The sequence below is a fragment of the Osmerus eperlanus genome, chromosome 4, assembly GCF_963692335.1.
Source record: "Osmerus eperlanus chromosome 4, fOsmEpe2.1, whole genome shotgun sequence".
NCBI lineage: Eukaryota > Metazoa > Chordata > Actinopteri > Osmeriformes > Osmeridae > Osmerus > Osmerus eperlanus.
The window spans coordinates 3,619,378-3,643,735 of record NC_085021.1 but is presented as its reverse complement, the minus strand read 5'-3'; the positions used below and the strand labels follow the sequence as shown (position 1 = coordinate 3,643,735).

The 24,358-nt window shown below is 43.1% G+C and overlaps 1 protein-coding gene across 3 annotated transcripts in view; it reads right to left on the bottom strand.

The window, feature by feature from the left end:
• Positions 1-1,321: 1,321 nt before the first annotated feature.
• Positions 1,322-24,358, bottom strand: part of LOC134018191 (presenilin-associated rhomboid-like protein, mitochondrial) — a 100,174-nt gene continuing 77,137 nt past the window's right edge. For 2 of the 3 annotated variants that reach the window (XM_062458074.1, XM_062458073.1), the window contains 5 exons: positions 23,657-23,806; positions 23,488-23,558; positions 1,848-1,949; positions 1,624-1,721; positions 1,322-1,534 (listed from right to left, as the gene is read on the bottom strand). In XM_062458074.1, coding sequence (XP_062314058.1) covers positions 1,414-1,534; positions 1,624-1,721; positions 1,848-1,949; positions 23,488-23,558; positions 23,657-23,806 — 542 coding nt within the window. In that variant the 3' untranslated portion in view covers positions 1,322-1,413. The remainder of the gene's footprint in view (positions 1,535-1,623; positions 1,722-1,847; positions 1,950-23,487; positions 23,559-23,656; positions 23,807-24,358) is intronic. The other variant, XM_062458075.1, reaches the window with a different exon arrangement.

Below are 24,358 nucleotides of genomic sequence, written 5' to 3'. Positions count from 1 at the left end.
GTATTGTTCATTATATAATTACATTTTCTTAAATAAATCATTGTGTATATTATCACTCGCATTGTCCCTCATGTTATCTGATCTGCTCTATATTTAAATAATTAATTACTTCGAATAATGTTTATTACATATTAGACCAAGGTTTCCTCTTCCCTTTAAACTAATTCCGAGGTGGTGTCCCTAGTCTGTGACGTAAGCGCCGCTCTGAGTGGCAGCTGTCTTAACCCTTGTGTTATCTTCGGGTCATTCTGACCCATCAGTCATTGTGACCCACCGTCGTATTGCGACAGATTTACTGCATACAAAGACAAAGTGAAGCATTTTCTTTTAACAGCTAGGCTGTCTCAGACCCCCCACATTGCAAAGTTTAAAAGAAAATTATTTTAATTTGTTTTTGTATTGGGTAAAATTGGGTAAACACAACGATGGTTCATTATGAACCTTTGGGTCATGTGACCCGAAGGCAGCACGAGGGTTAACAGCTCTTCATTTTTCTGCTGTTTTCTCAAATTTTTCTTCACTTTGTTTCTGTTCTGTTGTGATGAGTTTGTTTGTGTTGGATAGTGTGCTGATCTACCTACAGGTGAATGTTTTTTTTGTGGTCTCGCTGGCCAGTTGGACCTGTTTTTTGAGGCCAGCCGGAGCGGCGGACACCGCCGGCATTATTTGATTTGGTTTGTTTGGATGGCTGAGTTGGTTGCCATGGCGCGGCGAGTGGCAGTCTGTTTTAGCAGCTCTATGTCGGCAGCCCTTGTGGCGCTACGAGGGACTGCTAAACTGGCAATAAAGCGCCCTATCCCAACGGAGCTTCGAGAGCCGTTCCACGGGTGCAGAGCCGGAGCTAAGCGGAGGGCTAGGCTGGCAACACGGAGGATGAGATACAGGCTGGACAAGCTGGTCAGGAGGGCGGTGACTGTGGTGGAGATAAGGATGTGGGGCAGGCTCTTGGTCATCGTGGGCGCTGTCGGTCATCCCCTCCGCCATGTCCTGGCAGGACAGTCCAGCAGCCTCCGTAGCGTGCGGCTCAACACGTTCTCGGATTGATCAGCGTCTTGGGAGGTCCTGTGCATGGCCTTATTGTGTTGTATTGTCTGTTTGTATTGTATCGTGTTATCTGTACATGTTGTCTGTAACTGTAATTATTGTTAATATGGGAGCTGTGAGAGACACCTGAATTTCCCCACGGGATTAATAAAGTATCTATCTATCTCTAGATACTTTATACATTATACATACAACCTTTAAAAACATCCAAGTTATTTTCCCAAACAGGAGTACGGATATGGACTGTAAGAATGTATGACAGACAACAGTATGGTGTTTAAGAGGATATGATAGGGAAGGCTTTTATATGTATTAAATGCATCTGTAAATGTGAACAGATGTTTGTGGTCCAGTCTATACAAATTAAATCTATAGAGAGCCTCCTCCATTTGCTCCCCCTCCTGGACCCTTGGTCCGCAGGTCATGCCAGATCTTCACCAAGGGCTCCCGATTCTTCCATATTAGCTCATGGCCATACATAATGTACCAACTGTAGGGAAAAAAATTAAGGTAGAGATGAGAAATATGTACAGATTTGAGTAACTGTCAAGTACATGGACAGGAAAAGATGTTCCTTACATGCCAAAAAGTGCTCCCCCTAAATGAGCAGCGTGGTCAAAGAACCTCCATCCTAAAAGCACTCCAGCTGTGTCCATTGCCACAATTGCTTTCAATGCCTGACAACAGTGGACAATTGTTCAGAGACAAGAAACACTCCTCTCACATGTTGCCTTAATTATTTATATTCATGTTTTATCTCAAGGGTCATGGAGTTTTAATGAGGAACTTAAGTATTCACTTACATTTCCTGCAGTGAAAGACAGCATGGGGAGAAAGATTATGCCAAGCTTGGCCTCTGGCATCTTGATACAGACTGCAGCCAAAACCGTCATGATGGCTCCTGACTAGATTGAGAATAATATTAGAGACTATTCACTTTAAATCGCGCAACAAGACCTTAACTACAGTTGTATAATTTAGCTAAGGCCAACACCACAAGTGACCTCAACTTTGAGACTTCAATTTGGTCAACAATAGGGATGGGCATAATTAATAGACGATCGATTAATTGATCATTAAGAATTTCGTCGATTACATTATTTTCATCGATATTCATCGATAAAACTAATGCATGTTCTGTTGCGTAGTGTGAGTATTGAAGGAAAGTGATGGATTTCGCTATGTGGCAGCAATTAAACATTTTACCACAGAAAGGCAATGTTTGAAAAAAACGCCACAGGCCTACTCAGTATACCTGCGAGTTTCCATGTATTTCAAAAGTAAACATGAAGAGGTCACGGCGAAGTGTACCGTGGGACAATTTTGACGTAAAAAATGACTTTATTCATTGCCAACACTGCAAAGCTGAGTATAAATAATAACTCCTCCACGACTCAAATGATGTACCACTTGAAAAACGTACAACCACCCTGGTTAGTGGCGGTGCATCCTGCTCTCGGTCTCAAGTTCAACCGAGCATCAACTCTGTGTTAGCACGGAGGAGCTGCAATGCACAACGAGCAGAGACAATTACACAACGGATCTGCAAGTTCATCGAGATGGATATTCTACCCTTAAGTATTGTTGAGGGCGAAGGTTTTTATGAAGCTTTGTAAATTAGCCTAATTCATTGTTAGTTGTCAGTCAAAAAAAAACAAAACGAGGTCAGTTGTGTTTGAACACCGGCTTCTAGCTGTCGGCTCCGCTGCTTAGGAGTACAGAAAGAGTTGTTCATCTTGTAATAAAGATCTCAATGAGGAAACACGCAGTATTCACTGCATTTTAATATAGCCTATAAATAGGGAATTTTAATTAGTGGTGGGCCGTTATCGGCGTTAATGCGCGTTAACGCTGCGACTCTTATCGGCGATAAAAAAAATATCGCCGTTAATCTATTCTCAAAGTTGGGTTGGGAGCTGGGTCTATACTACGCAAGCTATGATGACTTTCACCTTGATATTTTAGCGTGGATGTATACCTAGCCGAATTGCACTGTAGGGGGCGAGAACGAGTCTTCGAACCTGTGTGTATGCCTTGTGTATGAAATTATCACATCAAACGTGACGTGCTAACATGGATGCTATGAAGCCGCCTGGTTTGCTTCAGGGATTTTTTTTTAAAGAAGCTTCCCAATGGAAACCTCGACAAGACTAAGGTTTTTTGCACCTTGTGCTATGCGGAATTAGTTTACTGTAGGAGTTCATCCAGTCTCAAATACCACATAAACGCAAAGCATCCCTTAGCTAAAGCGGAAGATGCCGGGCCAAGCACTGATGTAGCGCCGTCGTCGTCAAACTACGATGTTTGAGTGCAACCGAGGCAAGCCCGTCAGCACAGCTCTATCAGCCAAGCTAACTAATCTAATAAACAGTTAATAAACACAAGTACATCTTATTGAACATAATTTATTTTAATCACCAATTATCATAGTAGAACAGCTTTCTCAAGCAGTTTGTGATGCATTTTGGAAACAGGAGATGAGCTCCTGGTCTAATGCGCCACCTGGCTTGAGAAACCCATTCTCAAAGACTTACTTTTAGTCATTATTTGGGTAGCACACATATTCTGAATGCCTACGGCGGAATTCAAATGAGCCATTTTAATCTAGATTAATCTAGATTAACGCTAAGATTACAGTGATATTAATATAGATTTAAAAAAAAAAATCTATGCCCACCACTAATTTTAATATTAAAATATTAATGATTAATCGATAATCGATCGTTAATTCTCCCGACGATCGATGAAGACAATTTAATCGAATGCCCATCCCTAGTCAACAACAAGTGAATGGATATTATAAAGATATAGCACATTGTTTCCAAATTCTAAATCAATGTGAAATACAATATTCTAGGATTAGTAGTCAAGCACTGGAGTGCAGGAAAATTGTAGACCAGAGCCTGTAATTATGGTTGGAAGAGTGTTAATTGCATGTGATGCATGCTTACAATATTTAATCAAGTGCTCTGTGGCAGCAATTCAAAGATTTCCCACTACATACCCATTTATATATACAGTACTGTGCAAAAGGTTTAGGCAGGTGTGAAAAAAGCCAGTCTTTGCGGTATCTCGAGCCACAGTCTTTGTGGTTTCCCAATATAAGTAACATGTAACAAAACACAGGCCGCAATCTTTGTGGGAATCAAAAACTATCAATAAAATCAATAATACAAGTCAAAGCACAAGATGCAGTCTTTGCGGGAATCCAAACAATCAATAAAAACAACAATACAACAAATAAAAGTAATAAAACCCTTCTGAGATAAAATTAGTGACATGCTTTGGTAAAAAGATAGGTTTTAAGCTGTCTTTTGAAAATGTCTAGCGTGTTTGCTTCCCTAATATTTATGGGTAATGTGTTCCATAGTTTTGGGGCGTAATTGACAAAGGCCGCATCACCAATCTTCTTCTGACTGCTTCTGGTGGCCTCTAATAGGCCTGCATTTGATGATCTCCGTGTTCTAACTGGTGTGTAGTTAATAAGAGAGTTAGAAATGTAGCTAGGTCCTTGTCCGTTGAGAGCTTTGTATGTGAGGAAAAGGACCTTAAAGTCAATTCTGAAGGTAACAGGGAGCCAGTGTAAAGTAGCTAGGACAGGACTAATGTGTTTTCTCCTTTTAGTTTTGGTTAATAATCTAGCTGCAGAGTTTTGAATGAGCTGTAGTCTTTCAGTGTTTTTTTGGGGAAGACCAGCGAAAAGTGTGTTACAGTAGTCCAGCCGGCTGAATATAAAAGCATGAATTAGCTTCTGTGCATCATTTTGGTTTATGAATGGTCGTACCTTCGCTATATTCCTGAGGTGAAGGAAAACTGTTTTGATCACTTTATTAATGTGAGAGTTGAAATTCGAATCTGAGTCCAGGAATACCACCGAGACTTGTCACCTCTGGTTTAAGCCAGGGGGTTAAACATCCTAGATTCTTAGTTTGCATCTCTCTTTTGGATTTGGGGACTGTCATGGCGGTTTTTGAGATAATCAATTGTTTAAGCTGAAGTCAGGTGAAGTACAGAGTTAATGTTTATTTGACGTATGACGTAAACATAATAATGTTATCAACATAACATCATCGACACACAAACATAAGACAATATCACAAAGACAATTCCATACAGCTCAATCTCGCATTCTAGAATGGAACAGACCATTTTATAAATACCACAGTTCTCAGGACAGGGTGATGGGGTGAGTGGGGCTGTATTCTTTCTAAAGTCCACAACCATCTCCACTGTCTTAACCCTTGTGTTATCTTCGGGTCATTCTGAACCATCAGTCATTGTGACCCACCGTCGTATTGCGACAACTTTACTGCATACAAAAACAAAGTTAAGCATTTTCTTTTAACTGTTGGTCTGTCTCAGACCCCCCACATTGCGAAGGTTAAAATTAAATTATTTGTATTTGTTTTTGTATTGGGTAAAATTGGGTAAACACAACGATGGTTCGTTATGAACCTTTGGGTCATGTGACCCGAAGGCAGCACAAGGGTTAAGATCATTGAGCTCTAAGTTGTTCTGGCTACACCAGGTCACCAGGTTGTCAGCTTCCCACCTGTAGTCCGACTCATCTCCACCAGAGATGAGCCCAATGAGGGTGGTGTCGTCCGTAAACTTCAGGGGCCTCATGTATAAACGTTGCGTACGCATTAAAAGCTTGTGTAGCACAGTCCACAGACAAAGCACGGTACCATCACACCTTCTCCTACCCCCGACAAGGAAAGGGTCTTCCCCCTTTGTCCTTCTCCCAGAGGAGAAGCTTCAAAGCTTCTGACCCAGCATGGGGTCAGATACAGAGGCCACACGGCCCACAGTATCAGAACAAAGGATTTACAAGGAATAACTTTCTTAAAGGATTTACAAACATATTCTCAAGGACTACATGGCTCATGGACACTATTTCAATGACAGTAGTTGATGTGTTATAATGTGTGTTTTTCCCATTTACTTAGAACGTTGTTTAATTGAGGTTTGATTATAACTTCCCTTCAAGTATAGTTAAGTCAGCCAATCCTGATATCAAAATGAATGTACCATACTAACAAAACCATTTACGAATGTTGTATTGTTATATTCTGAAGTTTGAGCATTCCATGGACAGTTGAAATAACGGAACTCAAAAGGTACAACTACTTCACACCTAGGCAGATCTCAGGACGACGCCCAGGTGGGGGGAAACTGACCAATGAAAGAGGTCACCTTCACGGGGACCCCCCCCTTTTCCTTTGGAGTATAAAACCCCCAAACGTACAATCACCCCCGCTTGTTCGTAGGATTAAACTGAAGTGCTAGCTACATTTCTAAACTATTCCTCTCAACCTGCAAATTCACTGAGCGCCCGGAACTTTGGCCAAAGATTCCGTTGTTCTATTTTCGTTGGACGATAACGAAACCATTGACTCTACCTTTCTTCAAACCGACAAAAGTAACTACGATTTGCAATATTTCTTACCTGTGACATATTGGCATGTTGTGATTAAATTGTTGATGTTTGATTGTATTTTACAAATGAGTTAGCTTAACCCTTGCTAAGTTTGTTGCCCTTGCTCGTCCATTGTTCCCAAAGGCCTACCCCTCTCTCTCTCTCCCTCCCCCCTTTACACGCGCTCTACACAGCCATTGTGTTGCTCGCCCTCATTTGCATCCAGCCACTGTACTACTCTGACTAACCCATAACTTATCTGGTATTTGTTCATTATAATTACATTCTCCTAAATAAATCATTGTGTATAATATTCGCGTATCACTCACGTTATCTGATCTGCTCTACTTTCATAGAATTCACGACTCAAGATTAGACTGATTATTACGAAGGCTATTATTTAAATATTATTCAATAAGGTTTCCTCTATCCCTTTAACAATAAGAGGTGGTGCCCACAAGAACTACATACTTTATTATAAATTAAGTATTGCTAATCTTAAACGAGCAAACCCCGCTACATATTGGAGCCCCGTGACAGGCTTTGAAACAGATTGAAATGAGCGATCTATAACGGAGATACATTTTCCGTCTGAAACCCACCCTCCCACCCTTTTGGTTAAATTAACGCTCCGTTGTATTTAACTATTCCCCCAGATAGCTACGGTTTTAAACACTGTTTGAATACTGTGCTGTGTACTCATTGAATTGGCTTTGTCGTGAACAATTGGCTATTTGTGTGTAGCTAACTAGCTTCGGAAAAGCTAGACTTGAGCGGAGGTACGCGCGTGCGCAGTGACACTGCGACCCGTCTCATTTCATCTTGTGAAACAAAGGCAGCGCTTCTACATGAAGGCATAAGATCCTTTTTATAGAGTCACAACACTACTATTTTGGTACCATACACGCTTCGGAAAGGTGTATTATAGTAGTGTGGCCATTTGGGTTGAGTAAATCAACCAAGCAACTGATAAGTTGCCATTGTCTAGTTAGAGGTAGATAACAGACATTGATCAGTCCAAAAGGACTTTGATTTTGAAGGAGACTACGCAGCTCTCTACATTAAGCTATATGCTTCTACCTTGTTAAACAATTGGTAAATTGATTAACTTAGCTTTTCGGAAAAAGCTTCACTTTGTTTTGCATGTAATTCAACATTAATGTAAACACTCAACCTCTAGAATCAGTAAAGTAACAGTAAAATAATTATTGAGACAGGAGAAGCTGCTTATTTAAGGACCTTTATTGTTGCTTAACCGGAAATAGTTACCTTTCGTGAACAAAGACCTGTAATTTGATTTTCATTCCGCGCACTTAAAAGTGGAAGTTGTCAGAATATCGGCGTTGTTGACCATACTGAACTGTAATCCTATTTATCCCTCATCAATATACAACTTTAACAACAATCGCTAAATAATAATTAAACGTAAAGTGTATTATTTTTAGTTTGCCCACTCTATCTGCGATCAGTCCAAAAGGACTTTTGTTTGGAAGTAGCCGAACAACGCAGCCTGTACTGCCACAATATTGTTAAAACAATTCCGAAATTGATAAACTAGCTTTTCGAAAAGAAGCTTCACTGTTTCGCATTCAATTCGAGGTGAATGTAAAACCCTTGCCCAATTTAAAGCTACATTATAGATGCAGCAACAATTTAGTTCATTATCTGTTTGATTCTACAAGCTAAACCGGCTAACTTAATGTGCTATAGTATTTAAATACATTGTACTTTCTCAGTCCAGTTTAGGCTAAAACAAATCAACAGCTACTCAATCTAAATTCTCTAATCGTTTATAGATACTATAACAAGATTACTGAAATTAAGATTTAATATAGGCCTACAAGAATAAATAATTTGTTTGAATCTTTGATCCTGGAAGGTGACTTCAATATTAATTTTAATTTCTGAATATTAATCTCAGTTTTTGATTGTTAATCTTTGAATATTAACTTCTGATTTTAATTTTAGTATTGATTTGATAAACATTTTTTTTTTTTAATCTTTGATCCTGGGTGGTGACTTTAATATTAATTTTAATTTCTGGATATTAATCTCAGTTTTTGATTGTTAATCTTTGAATATTAACTTCTGATTTTAACCTTAATATTAATTTGGTAAACAATTTTATTTATTTTCTGAATCTTTGATCCTGGATGGTGACTTTAATATTGATTTTAATTTCTGAATATTAATCTCAGTTTTTGATTGTTAATCTTTGAATATTAACTTCTGATTTTAATTTTAATATTAAGTTGGTAAACAAAAAAAAAAAGGAAAAGAAAAGTATATATATTGCTGCCAAAAAGAGAACCACTACAAAACTAAAGTGCCTATCAACATTATCACAATAGCGTTGTGTTAATAACAAAATAGCCGAACCAAACATGTCTCACCTCACGGAAGCTGAGAAACTGATGGTCTACCTATCCAGGAAAGAAAACCCAGGATATGTGGAAACTCTGACCGGACTACCTTTCGAAGAGATCACCAAGAAGACGCATGAAGTTGTCGCACAAAATGTGGGCCAAATATTGGACAAACCCCAAACCATCAAATGCATATCCAGCCTCGGTCTTAACTATGCTGCACAACTCAGGTTATCAATTGCAGATGTCAAAACACAATGGGCACAAGCTCTTCAAGATCGAGAGGATGCTACCAAGGCGGCACAAAGAGAACAAGAGCAGAGGAAACGATTGGAACAGGAAACCAGCAACCTGGCTGTTGAACTGGAAAGAGCTAAGACACAGCTAATGGAAAAGGAAATAACCCTCAAAGATGCCCTCAAAGATGCCCTCAAAGAAAAAGAAAAGGAACAGGACCGACGGGAGCTAATGGAACAAGAAACCAGTGACCTGACTGGAGAACTGGATAGAGCTAGACAACAACTAATGGAAAAGGAAATAACCCTCAAAGATGCCCTCAAAGATGCCCTCAAGGCGAAAGAAACTGAACGAGATATCCGGGAAACACTTCAACAGGAGAACAAGGAACTCGCTACGGAACTGGGAGACCTAAAAGAAGAAATGCAGGGGGTTCAGAAAAGCAAAAAGGACTCAACCGCCCTCATGGAAAACACTATTAAGATGTTGGATGAAGCTAATGAAAAAGTAGCAGACTACGACCACCAAAAAGAAGAATTGCACACTCTCTACACAAAATTCCAACACCTGGACCAAGTTCTCTCACACATCACAGCTGACAGGGAGACAATGAAGGAGGAGTTACAGGAAACAAGAACTGAACTGCTATCTACCATTCGTAAGCTGAACAAGGCGAACGCCACAATCCAGTCCACAGAAGACCCTAACACCAACCGAAGGTGGGGAAGAGACGACAGAGAAGTAGATCGACATTCAAGAAACCAAAACCCAAGACAGCTGCAATCACCTGAAGCACCGCTCCACTCAGAATACGAAACAAGACGACCATATAGGGAGACATCCCCTCCCAGCCAATCTCTGTACCAAGCTGACACGAATCCACGAAGAACGAGGGGAACAGAAGATGTGGAGCAGCAGAGCAGAAGACTGGATGACCAGAAAATGGAGCAACAATTCCAACCTGAACGTCGCGGTCAAACCACCGCCCCGAACAGATGGGATGATGAGGAACTCTCAAGCCCAGCCCAACAACAGAATGCAAGGAAATCGCATGTACTGCAATCAGCAGTGTCCCTAGAGCAGCTATCAAGAATTAGCAGGAACATAGAAAGGTTTGATCCGGACAATCCCACTCAGCCCATTGAGATGTATCTAGAACAACTGAACTACAACCTGGAACGGCTGCCTACAGCTACAGACGCGGACAAGCTGTACCTGTTGAAGAACACCTCTTCCAGCTCAATCAGAGCCCTGCTTGACAGGCAACCTGCTGGAGAACGCCACAGCTATGACATGGCTTGCCGAACCCTCAAGGCTTGGCACTCAGAAAGTAAAGGCGCCTGCTGCACTACCGCCCTGCACACAAAACAAAAGGCCAACGAAAACCCAAAGACATTCTACGAGAGGCTCCGGAAAGCCTATTTCGCAACAGAAAACCAACCCGGAGGAGAAGAAACTCCCATGTTCAAGTCAGTGTTCATCAACAACCTCTCCCAATCCATAAAGCCCTTCATGACGACCTTCGCGAACCAGGAAACCATGACGTCTCTGCAGCTGAGGGACATGGCATATAAATCATGGGCGAACAACAATCGATCCCAAGACTCAAATGTCCATGTGGTGGAATCAAATTCACACCTCCAACTAGAAGGAAGAGAACTCCAGAGACCCCAGGATCCAAAACCTGCCTACAAGCAACACAGCCACCAAACAAGAGACCACTCAACAAGAACCAAACAGTACCAAAACGAATATGACAGGCCACACCACAACAACCCTGGACGACACCAGGACAACTATAAAAGAGACAAACCCCAACAGTATCAACAAAGAAGAAGTAAACGTGACGAGGAAATGGACATCATGAAGAAAAACATTAGTGACATACTAAGGAAGTTGGATGAAGCAAACAAAAAAGATCCATCAAAGCCAGCATGACTAGAAGGCCCCGACACTGAATACTCACCCCAGGTGCTCCTCATTGGATGGGAAAAAGGAATAACGATTCAGAAACAACACAAACCCACAAGGACACGTCCCCCAAAACCAACAACACCCCTGCAAGCACCACAGTTACACAAATTTTTGGGAGACCTCTCCAGGAAAGGGAGAGCAAACCGGATCTATGTGTCAGTCACCCTTGAAGATGTAGTCCCCTGCGAAGGACTGCTGGACACAGGTGCAGAAATCTGCCTAATAGCACCCACCATGGCCGCCCAACTAAAAGACCTGGCAATGTCGACTGGAAAATGGATAAAAAGTGAACCTTGTGAATTCAACATCACAAGTTTCACACAAAACAAAGCCCCAATCAAAGAAACACTCTACCTAAACCTAACCTTCGGAGAGATGTCTCTAATCCACCCCATTCACGTCTCACCAATCGAAACGGAAAAACTATTGATTGGACAGGACCTGCTCAACAGACTAGCACCCCTCATAGACTGCAGCCACAACCAGATGTGGACACACGTCAAAGCACCCCATCCACTGCCACATCCTGAAACCAACAACTCACTCTTCACAGTGGAGGGGGGGGGACATCCTACGAGTGAACCACATTCCCCAGAAGAGAACTCAGCACGTGGTCCCCACCGCTCCAAACGAAAACAGGATGAGACCACCAACCCATTGCCATACGAAAGTCAAGGAGGGCAATTCAAAGAAGAATGGCCGCCAATCCACCTGCTAAAAAGCAAACACACTTTCCTGTGTGCCCTGCGACCCTCTGAACAGGAAGTATTCTGCCCAAAAGTGGAGGAAGGAATACAAATAGGGAACACTACAGTTGAAGATGTAGTCATCGCCCTCTGGTCAGAGAAGTCAGCCATCAGCAAAGAACTCTATGACTCCATGAGCCAACACCCCTCCGAGCTCCACCTCGTGAAGGGGACCTACAGATTCCTGCTCGGGACCAAGCCCCAAACCACGGCAACTTCCATAGGAATCTGCGCACCATCCCTCTCCCTCAGACACAAGCAGCTCAATCACTACATGCTAGTGGTCCCTGACCTGCCTCATCAAGTCTACCTCGGAGCGGACATCCTAGTAAGACTAGGAGCACAACTAGACACCATCAACAATGCCATCTGGTCCATGGCGAAGGTAGAGCCAAATGACTGCCAGTTCAACCCAACCCACATGGACTCAGGACAGACAATCCCTCAAGCATGTCAAGTGGTGAATGAATTTGAACTACTCCAACCAGCTCGAACAGTAGACGTCCCGATCAGGCTAAACCTAAAGAGAGGCCAACACCTGAAAAGCGAACAAGCGTTCTTCCAACCAAACCCCAAATTCTTCGACTTAGGCTTGTCAATCAACGGCAACCCCTTGTTGGAGGTGGACAATAGATCATCATACCTCCTGGTACAGAACCTTACACAAGGCACTATCGAAGTGCCTGCCAAGACGACTCTGGGAACACTGATAGACAGCTCATTCCATGACTTTGAGCTGACCATTCCAGTGATAGGACGTCTACCAGCTGGCCTCGGCCAACCCCAAAATGAAGACACCATCTTCACCAGCCCAACGAAGGCCATTGCAATAACTCTCCACCAAACGGCGCACAATCCTCATGTGTGTAGAGTTGACCTGAGCCAGGAAGATGAAATGGTGGTCCACACCCTAGTCACGGACACAGAAGTGACGCTGCCCCAGAAGAAAACGGACCAGCCAAAGTCATCCGACAAATCAGAACTCCCAGAGCCCTACCCGGGCTTCGACACAGAAGTGACACAGCAACTGGGAAAAGCTGATGCCTTGGAAGAGGACACACAGAGACAACAGCTGAGACAGCTGTTCTACAAGCACAGTGCAATCTTCTCCAAGGATTCCTTGGACTGTGGAGCAACAGACATCCACACTGTTCGCATCCCCACTGACCCAAATGCACCCCCAACGTTTGTACGACAGTACAAAATCCCACTGGCTGCTTACGACTCAGTACAAGAAATCATCGACTCGCTGTTACAGAAACAGATCATTAGAGAATGCAATAGCACCTACAACGCCCCCCTGTGGCCGGTGCTCAAGCCTACTGGAAAATGGAGGCTCACCATTGACTATCGACAACTCAACAAGCAAGTCCCGTTGTCACGGTGGCCAATGACCCACCTTGACCAAGAACTGGCCAAGATCTCTCAAGCAAAATACTTCTCAACAGTAGATGTCGCCAACGGATTCTGGACAATGAAGGTAGCACCAGGAGACCAACACAAACTGGCCTTCTCGTTCGCGAACCGCCAATTCACCTTCAACAGATGCCCCTTCGGCTACTCCAACTCACCTGCAGAATTCAATATCTTCTTGCACAAGGCAATGCCCGACGCAGCCACCAGAGGCAATCTAATCTACGTGGATGACATTCTGATGCGAAGCCAGTCGTGGTCAGATCACCTCCAGAAAATTGACCATGTCCTCTCACAACTCTCCAAAGCAGGAGCGAAGCTTGCTCTGTCAAAAGGACAATGGGGGAGGAAAAAGGTGAACTACGTTGGCCTCCTAGTAGGACCCAACGGGATCGAACCCCAATCAAACAGAATTGAGGCGATACAGAACATCAAAACCCCTGCCGACATATCAGAACTACGAAGCTTCCTAGGAATCTGCAACTACTCAAGGCAATTCATTGAAAATTATGCAGACATCTCCAAACCCCTAAACTCACTCCTCCAAAAAGAAACAAACTTCCACTGGAGTGAACAGCACAGCCAGGCGATGACAGAACTCAAGAACCGGCTGTGCACTGCTCCATGTCTGGCCTACCCCAACAAAGACAAGGAGTTCCACTTGGAAGCTGGATTCTCTAAACACTGCATGAGTGCAGGTTTATACCAAATCTATGATAAGGACAAACGTATCGTCGCTTACGCAAGCAAGAATCTCAGTACTGTGGAAGACAAGTTCTCAGACTGCGAAAAAGCACTGCTGTCCACGGTGTGGGCAGTAGAGCATTTCCGGAACTATGTTGGAGGGCAGAAGATAATCATCGAAACATGCCACCAACCGGTCACCTTCCTCAACAGCCAAAGACTACGTGAAGGAAGGGTCTCCAACAGCAGAATAGCCACCTGGATGATGGCCTTCCAAGGCTATGACGTCGAAGTCAAGTATGGACAAAACAACAAAATGCCCCTAGGCCAAGGCCTGGCTGCATGCCAACATTGTGTAAATGAGGACACCTCCGTGGAATCACCAGCAATAACCACTGCACCACCGTCACCACCATCAAATCACCACTACTTCGATGAGAACACCTGCGATGGCTTACCAACAGCTTTCGTTGATGGATGCTCCTTCCATCATGAAGAACATGTCCAAGCTGGAGTGGGAATAACCTGGGAAAACGATCCCAAACTCAAAACCCAACAGGTCCAGCTGGGAACCAAAACCAGCCAATATGCAGAACTAGCGGGAATCCTCATCACGGTTCAGCAAGCCGCTAAAAACCACCTAAAAACCTTTGTGATCTGCAGTGACTCCAACTATGCCAGACTCTCTTTCATATGTCATCTGCCCCACTGGAAGCAAAACGACATGAAGAATGCACGCGGAAAAGAGGTGAAGAACCCAGAACTGATCCTGGCGTGCGACAAAATCGTCACAGAACAAAACATGATGATATATTGGAAGAAAGTGAAGGGTCACTCACATGTCCCAGGACCAGACAAGTCCGGGAACGATGAAGCCGACAGACTGGCCAAGGCAGGAGCCATCACAGGCACCCCATGGGAATTCAAAGAAGAATGGCTGCCACCGATGGCCTCCCAAAAGGTTCATGCTGTCACACGAAGCAAAAACAAACACATCACTCCCAACCACAGTAATGCTACCCTTACGACCAACCCCGCAAGCCCACTTCACGACTCTGATCTAGTGTCAATACAACAACAAGACCCAGCGACCAACGCCATACTCCTATTCCTGATGAAACCAGACGAATATCCAATTACTGCTCAAGCAATGGCAAGCTCGGCGGAACTGAACACCCTCTACAATAACAGACATCACCTCAGAATCGAAAAGGGCCTGCTGGTACATGTCTCAGATGCGTACCCGTCCCACAGGTGGGTGGTCCCCACCGCACACAGGGGGGTGATGATGGCCCATGCACATGATGAACCCTGTGGGGGGCATCAAGGAGCCACGACCACCTATGACACTCTCCGCCACATTGTCTACTGGCCATACATGGAAAAAGATGTGTCTGATTATGTGAAAGGATGCCTGGTCTGCTGTCAGTTCCAACCTTCCAGACCTCTTCACCGAGCACCATTACAAAGGAAAGGTATAACATTCCCCTGGTCGAACATCCAAATCGACTGGATTGGACCAGTGGCAAAGTCCTCAAGAGGACACAAGTACCTTCTCACGGTGACATGTGCTTTCACCAAATGGATAGAGTGCCTCCCAGCCACAAACGATACAGCAGAAACCACCGCCGTCCTGCTGATCAACCATGTCTTCAGTCGCTACGGATTGCCGATGTCAATTGACAGCGACAGAGGAACACACTTCACGGCAACAGTGATGACAGAACTATGGAGAATGCTCGGAATCCAAACAAAACTCCATATTCCATACCACCCCCAATCGTCCGGACAAGTGGAGCGAGCCAACAGAACCATAGTGAACATCCTGAAGAAGTACGTGTCCTGTAACCACAAGGACTGGGATATCAAACTCCCGCTGGTCCTGATGGCCATCAGGGCCACGCCCCACCACTCCACAGGCGTGACACCCTTTGAAATGATGACAGGGAGACAGATGACACTGCCCCTGCAACTCCTATACCAACCAGGAGATGCCGCTGTTGCCACCGCCTACACTGCACATCAATATGTGACAGACCTACGCAATCACCTCAAAGAAACCTTTGCGTTTGCCCAACACAACCTGGAGAAAAGTGCGGAGGGTAGGAAGGCCTTCTACGACCTTAAAGCATCCCACAAAGAACTCCAAACGGGAGACAAGGTGTGGTACTACAACTACACCAAACCGGTGGGAGTCTCGAAGAAGTTCCTCCCAAATTGGTCAGGCCCCTACGAGATTGTAGACAAACTCTCGCCAGTAGCCTATCGCATCAAAATAAAAAAAGGGCAACAGACCTTACACCTCAAATGGGTCCACTGCAATCAAATAAAATTGCACACTCCTCTCGAGAAAATAGCAGACCCAACTCTACCTACTAACTGGAACAATTAGATAGGCTAGGAGTTTGCTAACATTGCACAAACACTAAACCAGCATGACATGCACGCACCCTAAATAACTTCTAATAACCCTAACCCACAACACTACTGGAGAATAATACTGCTATCCCTTTCAAATAGGATGAAACTACTGGGTGTGATAATAATCCTCGGGACCAGCGTCGCAGCTGACCCACTAAGGATGCTGGAGCCGGGACCCCCGGCTGGCATTGCTCTCCAGGAAGCCCCTGGCCTCCTAATAACAGGCTGTCAAGTACATTCCCAAAGAATCTACGTACGCCTAGACCCAGCAGACGTCTACCGGAAACACATTAAAACTAGACCCACAGGAAGGTTAGAAAACCAATGGTCTGAAGAAGCCGTTCGCCACGCAGAAATAGACACTGTGCACATGCTACAACAGCTACAGAAGTTTACTGTCACTCGTTCCCAACTCCATGGAGTAAAACGTCCCAAACGTTTCTTGGGGGGCCTACTAACCGCAGCCTCGGTGTTTGGCTCCCTGTTCTCCCTGGGAACCTCCATAGCTAATACGGTGAGCATATCGTCCCTAAAGAAACAAATGCAAGCCTTCAATGATGAGTTGCCAGAGATCCAAAGCAGAATCGTGGCTCAACAACACGCCCTACAGAACGTCGGTAACATATTGGATAATACCATTCTCCTAGTCAACACACACTCTGTAATCCTGAACCACACTCTCACCGCTGTAGACTCGGTCTTGCACACCCTCGACCATGATGTGGCCCACGCCCAACTAGTCAAATCCCTAATGCAGGACCTACTTCGGGAAGTTAGCTCTTCCGTTGACAACCTAGCCATGGGCAGAATCCCCTCCTACCTAGTTTCTCTGGAATTAGTTCAGAAAATACTCCTGTCTGCAACGCAAACCTCTGCCCAATCCTTACAAGTCCAACTTGCATACTCACTCGGAAGCGCAATCCCTATCCATGTCGACCCAAAGACAAGAGAAATAGCATTCCTTCTCAATATCCCTGTTATACAAACAACAAATGTATACCGACTCAAATCTGTACTCAACGTGGGGTTTTGGCAAAACAACACACACGTGAAAATTGAAACCCCCCCAACGGTTGCCTACCAAGAGGATAACCCTAACCTGTACTTGACACCCAATCTACAAATGTGTACGATGACCAAAGACATCCACTGGATGTGTCCTGGGAAACCTTTCCTCAGAAACGACGCCAAACGCTTATGTGGCATCATCCCTCTCTCAGACAATGAACACTGCCAAGCTAAAGTGATGGCAAAAGAAGACATGTCGAGCACCCAAGTAGAAATTCTAGGCACAAGCTGGCTAGTCAACTCACCCTCTGCCTATGCCACATTGACCTACGACCGTCATGACACATTCACTACACTCAAACTCTTAAATCAAACAATGATCATCACAGTTCCTGAAAATGCTATATTACACATTGACGAAATGGTATTATTCCACCTGCCCTCAAACCAATACGAATCCGAAATTGAAATTCCCAATGCGTTTGCTAATCACCCTATTGAAATATGTGACACCATCCAGGATCAAATACTTTATGACAGAACTAAACTTATCAAACTACAGCTAACCGATGGTTCCCTTAGAATTTCCCCTGTCAACCCAAGGTCTAGACACCTATCTGTAACCCACTCGTGGAGCGTGTCTGACACACTCCTATTTGGCGCCATCGTGACAGGATGGGCAATCACTGCCTCCCTAGCCTACGCCCTCTACTGGCGCAACCGGGAATTAAGACGTAGTATAGCCTCCTACCACGTCATCATGGCGAGTCACGCCTTACACCTGACCCCCCCTAGACAACCTACCCAAGCCCCTGACCTATAAAGTCCACTTCCACTCCTATCATTTTATTTTATTTTAATCTTTCTCCTTTCTTTCCCTTTCCTTTTTCCTTTTATTTCATTTCATTTTTAGGCATAGAACCTTAGCCCAGAGAAACTTAGTAATAGGACCCAAGTTAGCCCCATTGATTCCTACATTGTTTAGAGTCCACTCATGCCAATGTGTCCAGTAGAAGTGCTATCGTACTGTCGTGTTTGTCTGTTCTCTGCTCTTCTTACGTGCCAACAGCCCGACGACGTCGAATCATCGGACGTTGCCAGCAGGGGGATATGTAGCACAGTCCACAGACAAAGCACGGTACCATCACACCTTCTCCTACCCCCGACAAGGAAAGGGTCTTCCCCCTTTGTCCTTCTCCCAGAGGAGAAGCTTCAAAGCTTCTGACCCAGCATGGGGTCAGATACAGAGGCCACACGGCCCACAGTATCAGAACAAAGGATTTACAAGGAATAACTTTCTTAAAGGATTTACAAACATATTCTCAAGGACTACATGGCTCATGGACACTATTTCAATGACAGTAGTTGATGTGTTATAATGTGTGTTTTTCCCATTTACTTAGAACGTTGTTTAATTGAGGTTTGATTATAACTTCCCTTCAAGTATAGTTAAGTCAGCCAATCCTGATATCAAAATGAATGTACCATACTAACAAAACCATTTACGAATGTTGTATTGTTATATTCTGAAGTTTGAGCATTCCATGGACAGTTGAAATAACGGAACTCAAAAGGTACAACTACTTCACACCTAGGCAGATCTCAGGACGACGCCCAGGTGGGGGGAAACTGACCAATGAAAGAGGTCACCTTCACGGGGACCCCCCCCTTTTCCTTTGGAGTATAAAACCCCCAAACGTACAATCACCCCCGCTTGTTCGTAGGATTAAACTGAAGTGCTAGCTACATTTCTAAACTATTCCTCTCAACCTGCAAATTCACTGAGCGCCCGGAACTTTGGCCAAAGATTCCGTTGTTCTATTTTCGTTGGACGATAACGAAACCATTGACTCTACCTTTCTTCAAACCGACAAAAGTAACTACGATTTGCAATATTTCTTACCTGTGACATATTGGCATGTTGTGATTAAATTGTTGATGTTTGATTGTATTTTACAAATGAGTTAGCTTAACCCTTGCTAAGTTTGTTGCCCTTGCTCGTCCATTGTTCCCAAAGGCCTACCCCTCTCTCTCTCTCCCTCCCCCGTTTACACGCGCTCTACACAGCCATTGTGTTGCTCGCCCTCATTTGCATCCAGCCACTGTACTACTCTGACTAACCCATAACTTATCTGGTATTTGTTCATTATAATTACATTCTCCTAAATAAATCATTGTGTATAATATTCGCGTATCACTCACGTTATCTGATCTGCTCTACTTTCATAGAATTCACGACTCAAGATTAGACTGATTATTACGAAGGCTATTATTTAAATATTATTCAATAAGGTTTCCTCTATCCCTTTAACAATAAGAGGTGGTGCCCACAAGAACTACATACTTTATTATAAATTAAGTATTGCTAATCTTAAACGAGCAAACCCCGCTACACTTGCGTACGCTGGTTTTCACGCACACTTTGTGATGTATAAAGATTTACTTGACGTGAGAATGTGCGGGCCGTCACAGAACTTTTGAGCAGACGTGAGAATGTGCGGACCGTACGCAAAGTCTTGTCTGGCTCTGTAACATGGCGAATTCTAACTGAAAAGTGCCGAAACTCACCAAACATTACAAAATAAAGTTTCCACTACTACGTTTATGACGTTGACCATTCAAAAAACATAAAAATAAAAGTTTGATCATTAATGTGGATGATCACATCAAAATGCCAAAACCCAAAACGGGAAATGCTATAGCCTTCTGTTTAATCCGCCACCACTTAATAACTTCTGTTAAACTTGAGGGTGTCAAACAAACGACAAAATCACTCAGGAAATGCATGTCACGCTAACCCTATAGCTGCCATGCTGTTACGATGCGCCACCACTCGTTTCTTCATTTAAAGTTTTATATCGGACCATTTCTTCTTAATTTCTGCCATGGTCCGGTTCTCTGAACCCACAGCATTTATGGCCCTATAATAATAATAATTTTATTTGTAATGCACTTTACATTTAGCTAAATCTCAAAGTGCTACAGGTTAAAAACAAGAAAGGGCTTAAATACTGACAGTTTTCCACTCTGCCGACTTTCTTTTGTCGCTAATACCTGATGACAGGCCAACAAACAGGACACATTTTCTCGCCTCCACCTCTGTTGTCAGAACCTCAATCTCAAAGTCACCGTATTTCTTCGAATAAATGTTGCGGCGTTTAACGTTCATTTTTGGTGCAGCGTTTATTCGAGGACGGCGTTTATTCGAAGAAGTACGGTGATTCAGACAAAGACATGACCTCAGGAGCGCATTTATAGTCCATCTGCATATTCATTTATGGGAGGAGGCAACGCGGGGTCAGTGGCTCGTTCACGTGCGGTCAATCTCACGTTGATTGTGATTTATAAAGCAAAGGTGCGCAGGACCTGGCGTACGACCGGTTTTATACGTGAATATTTCTGTGCGTAAGTACTTTTCGAGTTTAGGCCGTACGCCATCTTCTGGTATGAAAGCTGCGCAATCCTTTATACATGAGGCCCCAGGAGTTTGACGGACGGATGACTGGAGGTGCAGCTGTTGGTGTACAGGCAGAAGAGCGAAGAGAAAGGACGCAGCCCTGAGGAGGTCCGGTGCTGATGGACCAGGAGTCAGAGACTTGTGTTCCCAGCTTAACGCACTGCTTCCTGACAGACAGGAAGTCTGTGATCCACCTGCAGGTGGAGTCGGCCACGTTCAGCTGGGAGAGCTTGTCCTGAAGCAGGGCGGTTAGGAGGTTTATTATATTTTTGCTTATCATAGGTGTAATCTATATTCAGAGTACTTATATGTTATGTTATGCCAGGTTGCTTTGCATTGTCTTTGCCTCAGAATTTCAGTGCCCAGTCTGACTTTGCGTTGTTCTGTGCATGTGACAATAAGAGACTTGAAAACAAACAGAAATCCAACAATGAGTATTTATATATTGTTCCTACAATTAACACTATTCACCTGTAACCATGCACCCACCTGTAACTCGTGTTCCAGCAAATACATTTCAAGATCAGCCTTCCTAATCTTCTGCCCTAAGTACACCATCTCTTGATTAGTTTTTGGCACTTGCTTCATGAGATGCAGTTTGTACAACTTCTTTACTGGTAACTGGGAATACATTAGATCACATTAAATTCCACAGTTCTAAATGCAGAATTCACCTGCCATTAAATGAACATATCACTGTGTGCAGCTCTGCAGGCTGATGGACCCCCCCCCCTCCTCGCAATGCCCATCCATGCTCTGTTCAAAAGGATCAGAATGTGCGATTTGTTTTCCATTCATTATTCTCTTCACTTCAGTGTACATAAAAAACGGACAATTCCACATAAGACTGTAAATTAAAGTACATGGGGAGAGAACTACCAGTAGCTGCCATACATGTAGGCCTCTGTGCATCCCGCTCTGTGGCAACAGTCAATGTCTGTTCATCATCATAATCATCATCATCCTGTGTTAAAAAGCATTATGTTGGGCATTACTGCTACAAGTTAGGGCTGAAATGATTTGTCGACATTATCGTTGACATTCTGTTTGCCAAATATATCTGTTGTCGAGTAGTCGTTTGATCTCATATTACTACGAGAATGTTGGGGTGCAAACGAAGTCAAACTAGCAGAGCATTGCTATGCATACATGCAGGGTGGAACATGTCTTTCATGGGAGCACAACGTGCATGTTGGAGCATGTAAAGCAGAAACATCCCGGCACAAGAGGACACATGCAACTAGCCAGGATAGCCGTTGTTAGTGACACCAGTTCATAAAAACACGGTAGTTGTATGTGTCCTCTCGTATTTCACGCATATTATGTTGCATAGGTTGACTAACTCCGTAGGAACATGTCCACAGACAGCGGTTAGACAGTAGTGCACAACCATTTTGATTACACTCCGAAATTCATACTTCGGAATAGGCCTACAACTGGAATGCACCTCGTGTTAAATCTTTTTATTAGTGAATACAAATAAGAAAAAAATTATAATAAGAAAAAACAGTAGGCTACTGCAGTTAAGTGATAGTTTGGTTTGCATACACTAAAGTGATCTAGCATAGGAGTCGGGACAGTTTTGATTGTAACACTACGGTATGAGATCCCCAAAATGTTGTGACTTACATTTTTTATAGTTTATCCAAAAATAAAACGTATCATCACTCACTCTTGTTTTGTTTCATATTCATATGACATATAAAAGGAGTTATTAGGCAGCATCAGTCAGTTACTTGTTAATACAATGATGAATGACATGGGCAAATGTCTCTTGGCAATTAGTTGATTAATCGTTAATCGCAAATAATCGTTTGATTAGTTGACATTCAAAATAATGGTTTGTTGCAGCCTTACTACAAGTTGAAACAGGGAAACTGAGATAAACTAATATTTACTTTGTATCATGTCAAATATAATTAAAACCAAAGTGACGTAGGCTACAAACACAATCTTATAGGCCTAAGCAAAATATGCATTACCTGTTCGTAGCATGTTTTTATATTTAATTTTATGTAAGCTTCTGCCAAGTGTGCTTTGCGCCCATGGGAACATCATATTTTATTAAATTACATTCCACCACTTTTTCACCTGTAATATTAATGGACAGTGTGGATAAATGTTCAATGTATGGACTAGGCTATTGCATTTAATATGCATTGACTCGACCAGAAATTATCTCCCAAGCCTATTGTCTCTCCTTCGCTGCTACAGCCGTGTTGCTTTTTTACAGAATATGTGTTCAGATTCACCATAAACACCTATTAACACTTCTAACTGAAGTGGGGTGAAGTAGGAGGCTTTTTTGTTGCCGGGTAACATGGTGGATCCTAGTTTCGGAGTTCCATTGATGTTGGCTTTTTATAGTCCTCATCCGTGTGATTAACTCAGAGTGGACTAATTAAAATAAGCTGTTCTGGAACCGAAAAGTCAAGAGTTTCTCATTTTAGGGTAAATCAACTCAGAGTTCAGGGTTAGGCTCACACTTTGTCAAACCCGCCTTCTGGAATAGCGCCCAGGTGCTTTAGCGGGAAGATTTGGGTGAAACCAAGATATAGCCTCCAGGGACAGTGAGGTGCACAATTACAGTGAGTAACTTTCTCAGACACCAGAGAAAAGAATCTACATTAGAGCACAATAATAGCTCCTACTCTCTGTTTTTCTAAATAAATAGAAGATATTAAATAAATACATTAATAATACTGTCAATGTTCTTACAGCTCCAAGAGAAGGACCCAAACGCCCAGTGGCTGTCTTGCACACGTAGCTGAATAACGTGGAGATGACACCTAAGGATGAAAAATTGACAAACATGACAATTCTGTGGTTTACTGTAGAGACCACTTTTAGGTCCAAACTCATTATAATTACACATTTGAAAACAAACCTGCTGACAGGTAGAAAGCCACAAATTGTTCTCTCCCGAGTATTGACACAATGCTGCTGGAAAAGCTCCAAAGCACATACATGTTGGCTGCCATGTGGAAGACAGAGTAGTGGCTGAATGTCGACAGCAACATAGGTGAGCACAGGGTCTCTGTTGATATAGAGAGGAAAATGGAATAGATACACCCACATCATTTTTACAATTTCTCTACAAACAACAGAATGACCTATGGAGTTTTAGTGCCAAGAAAAAATTAAACTGAATGAATAGTTTCGTAATTTTACATTTTCAAACTTAATGTTGTATGGTACATTTTTGTATTTCACTGACTGAAATGTAATTGAATGGTTGGAAACAGAATTAAACTAGTATTGCTTTCAACTTTGTTCCTTTTTCAAATTCAATTCAGTTTCAACTCACAGGCACTCACCAGGGACTATAGATTTGGTAGAACAAAAGAGCAACAATTAACAAACTAAAACATTAGGTTTTACTTTGACTCTATAAGGTGAACTTTTAGAAGTCGGTCCGATGACAAGTCATCATCACTGTAGCATGTGGCAGTAGGATCAAACCTAATGGTTAGCAACCTCTGGTACCTAGCTATGATCTGTAGTGGGAGAAATCAGTTATTTGTGCTCATGTTAATCACATTCAGCAGATAACCTATTGCATTATTATCTGTTTATGTATTAAATTCAA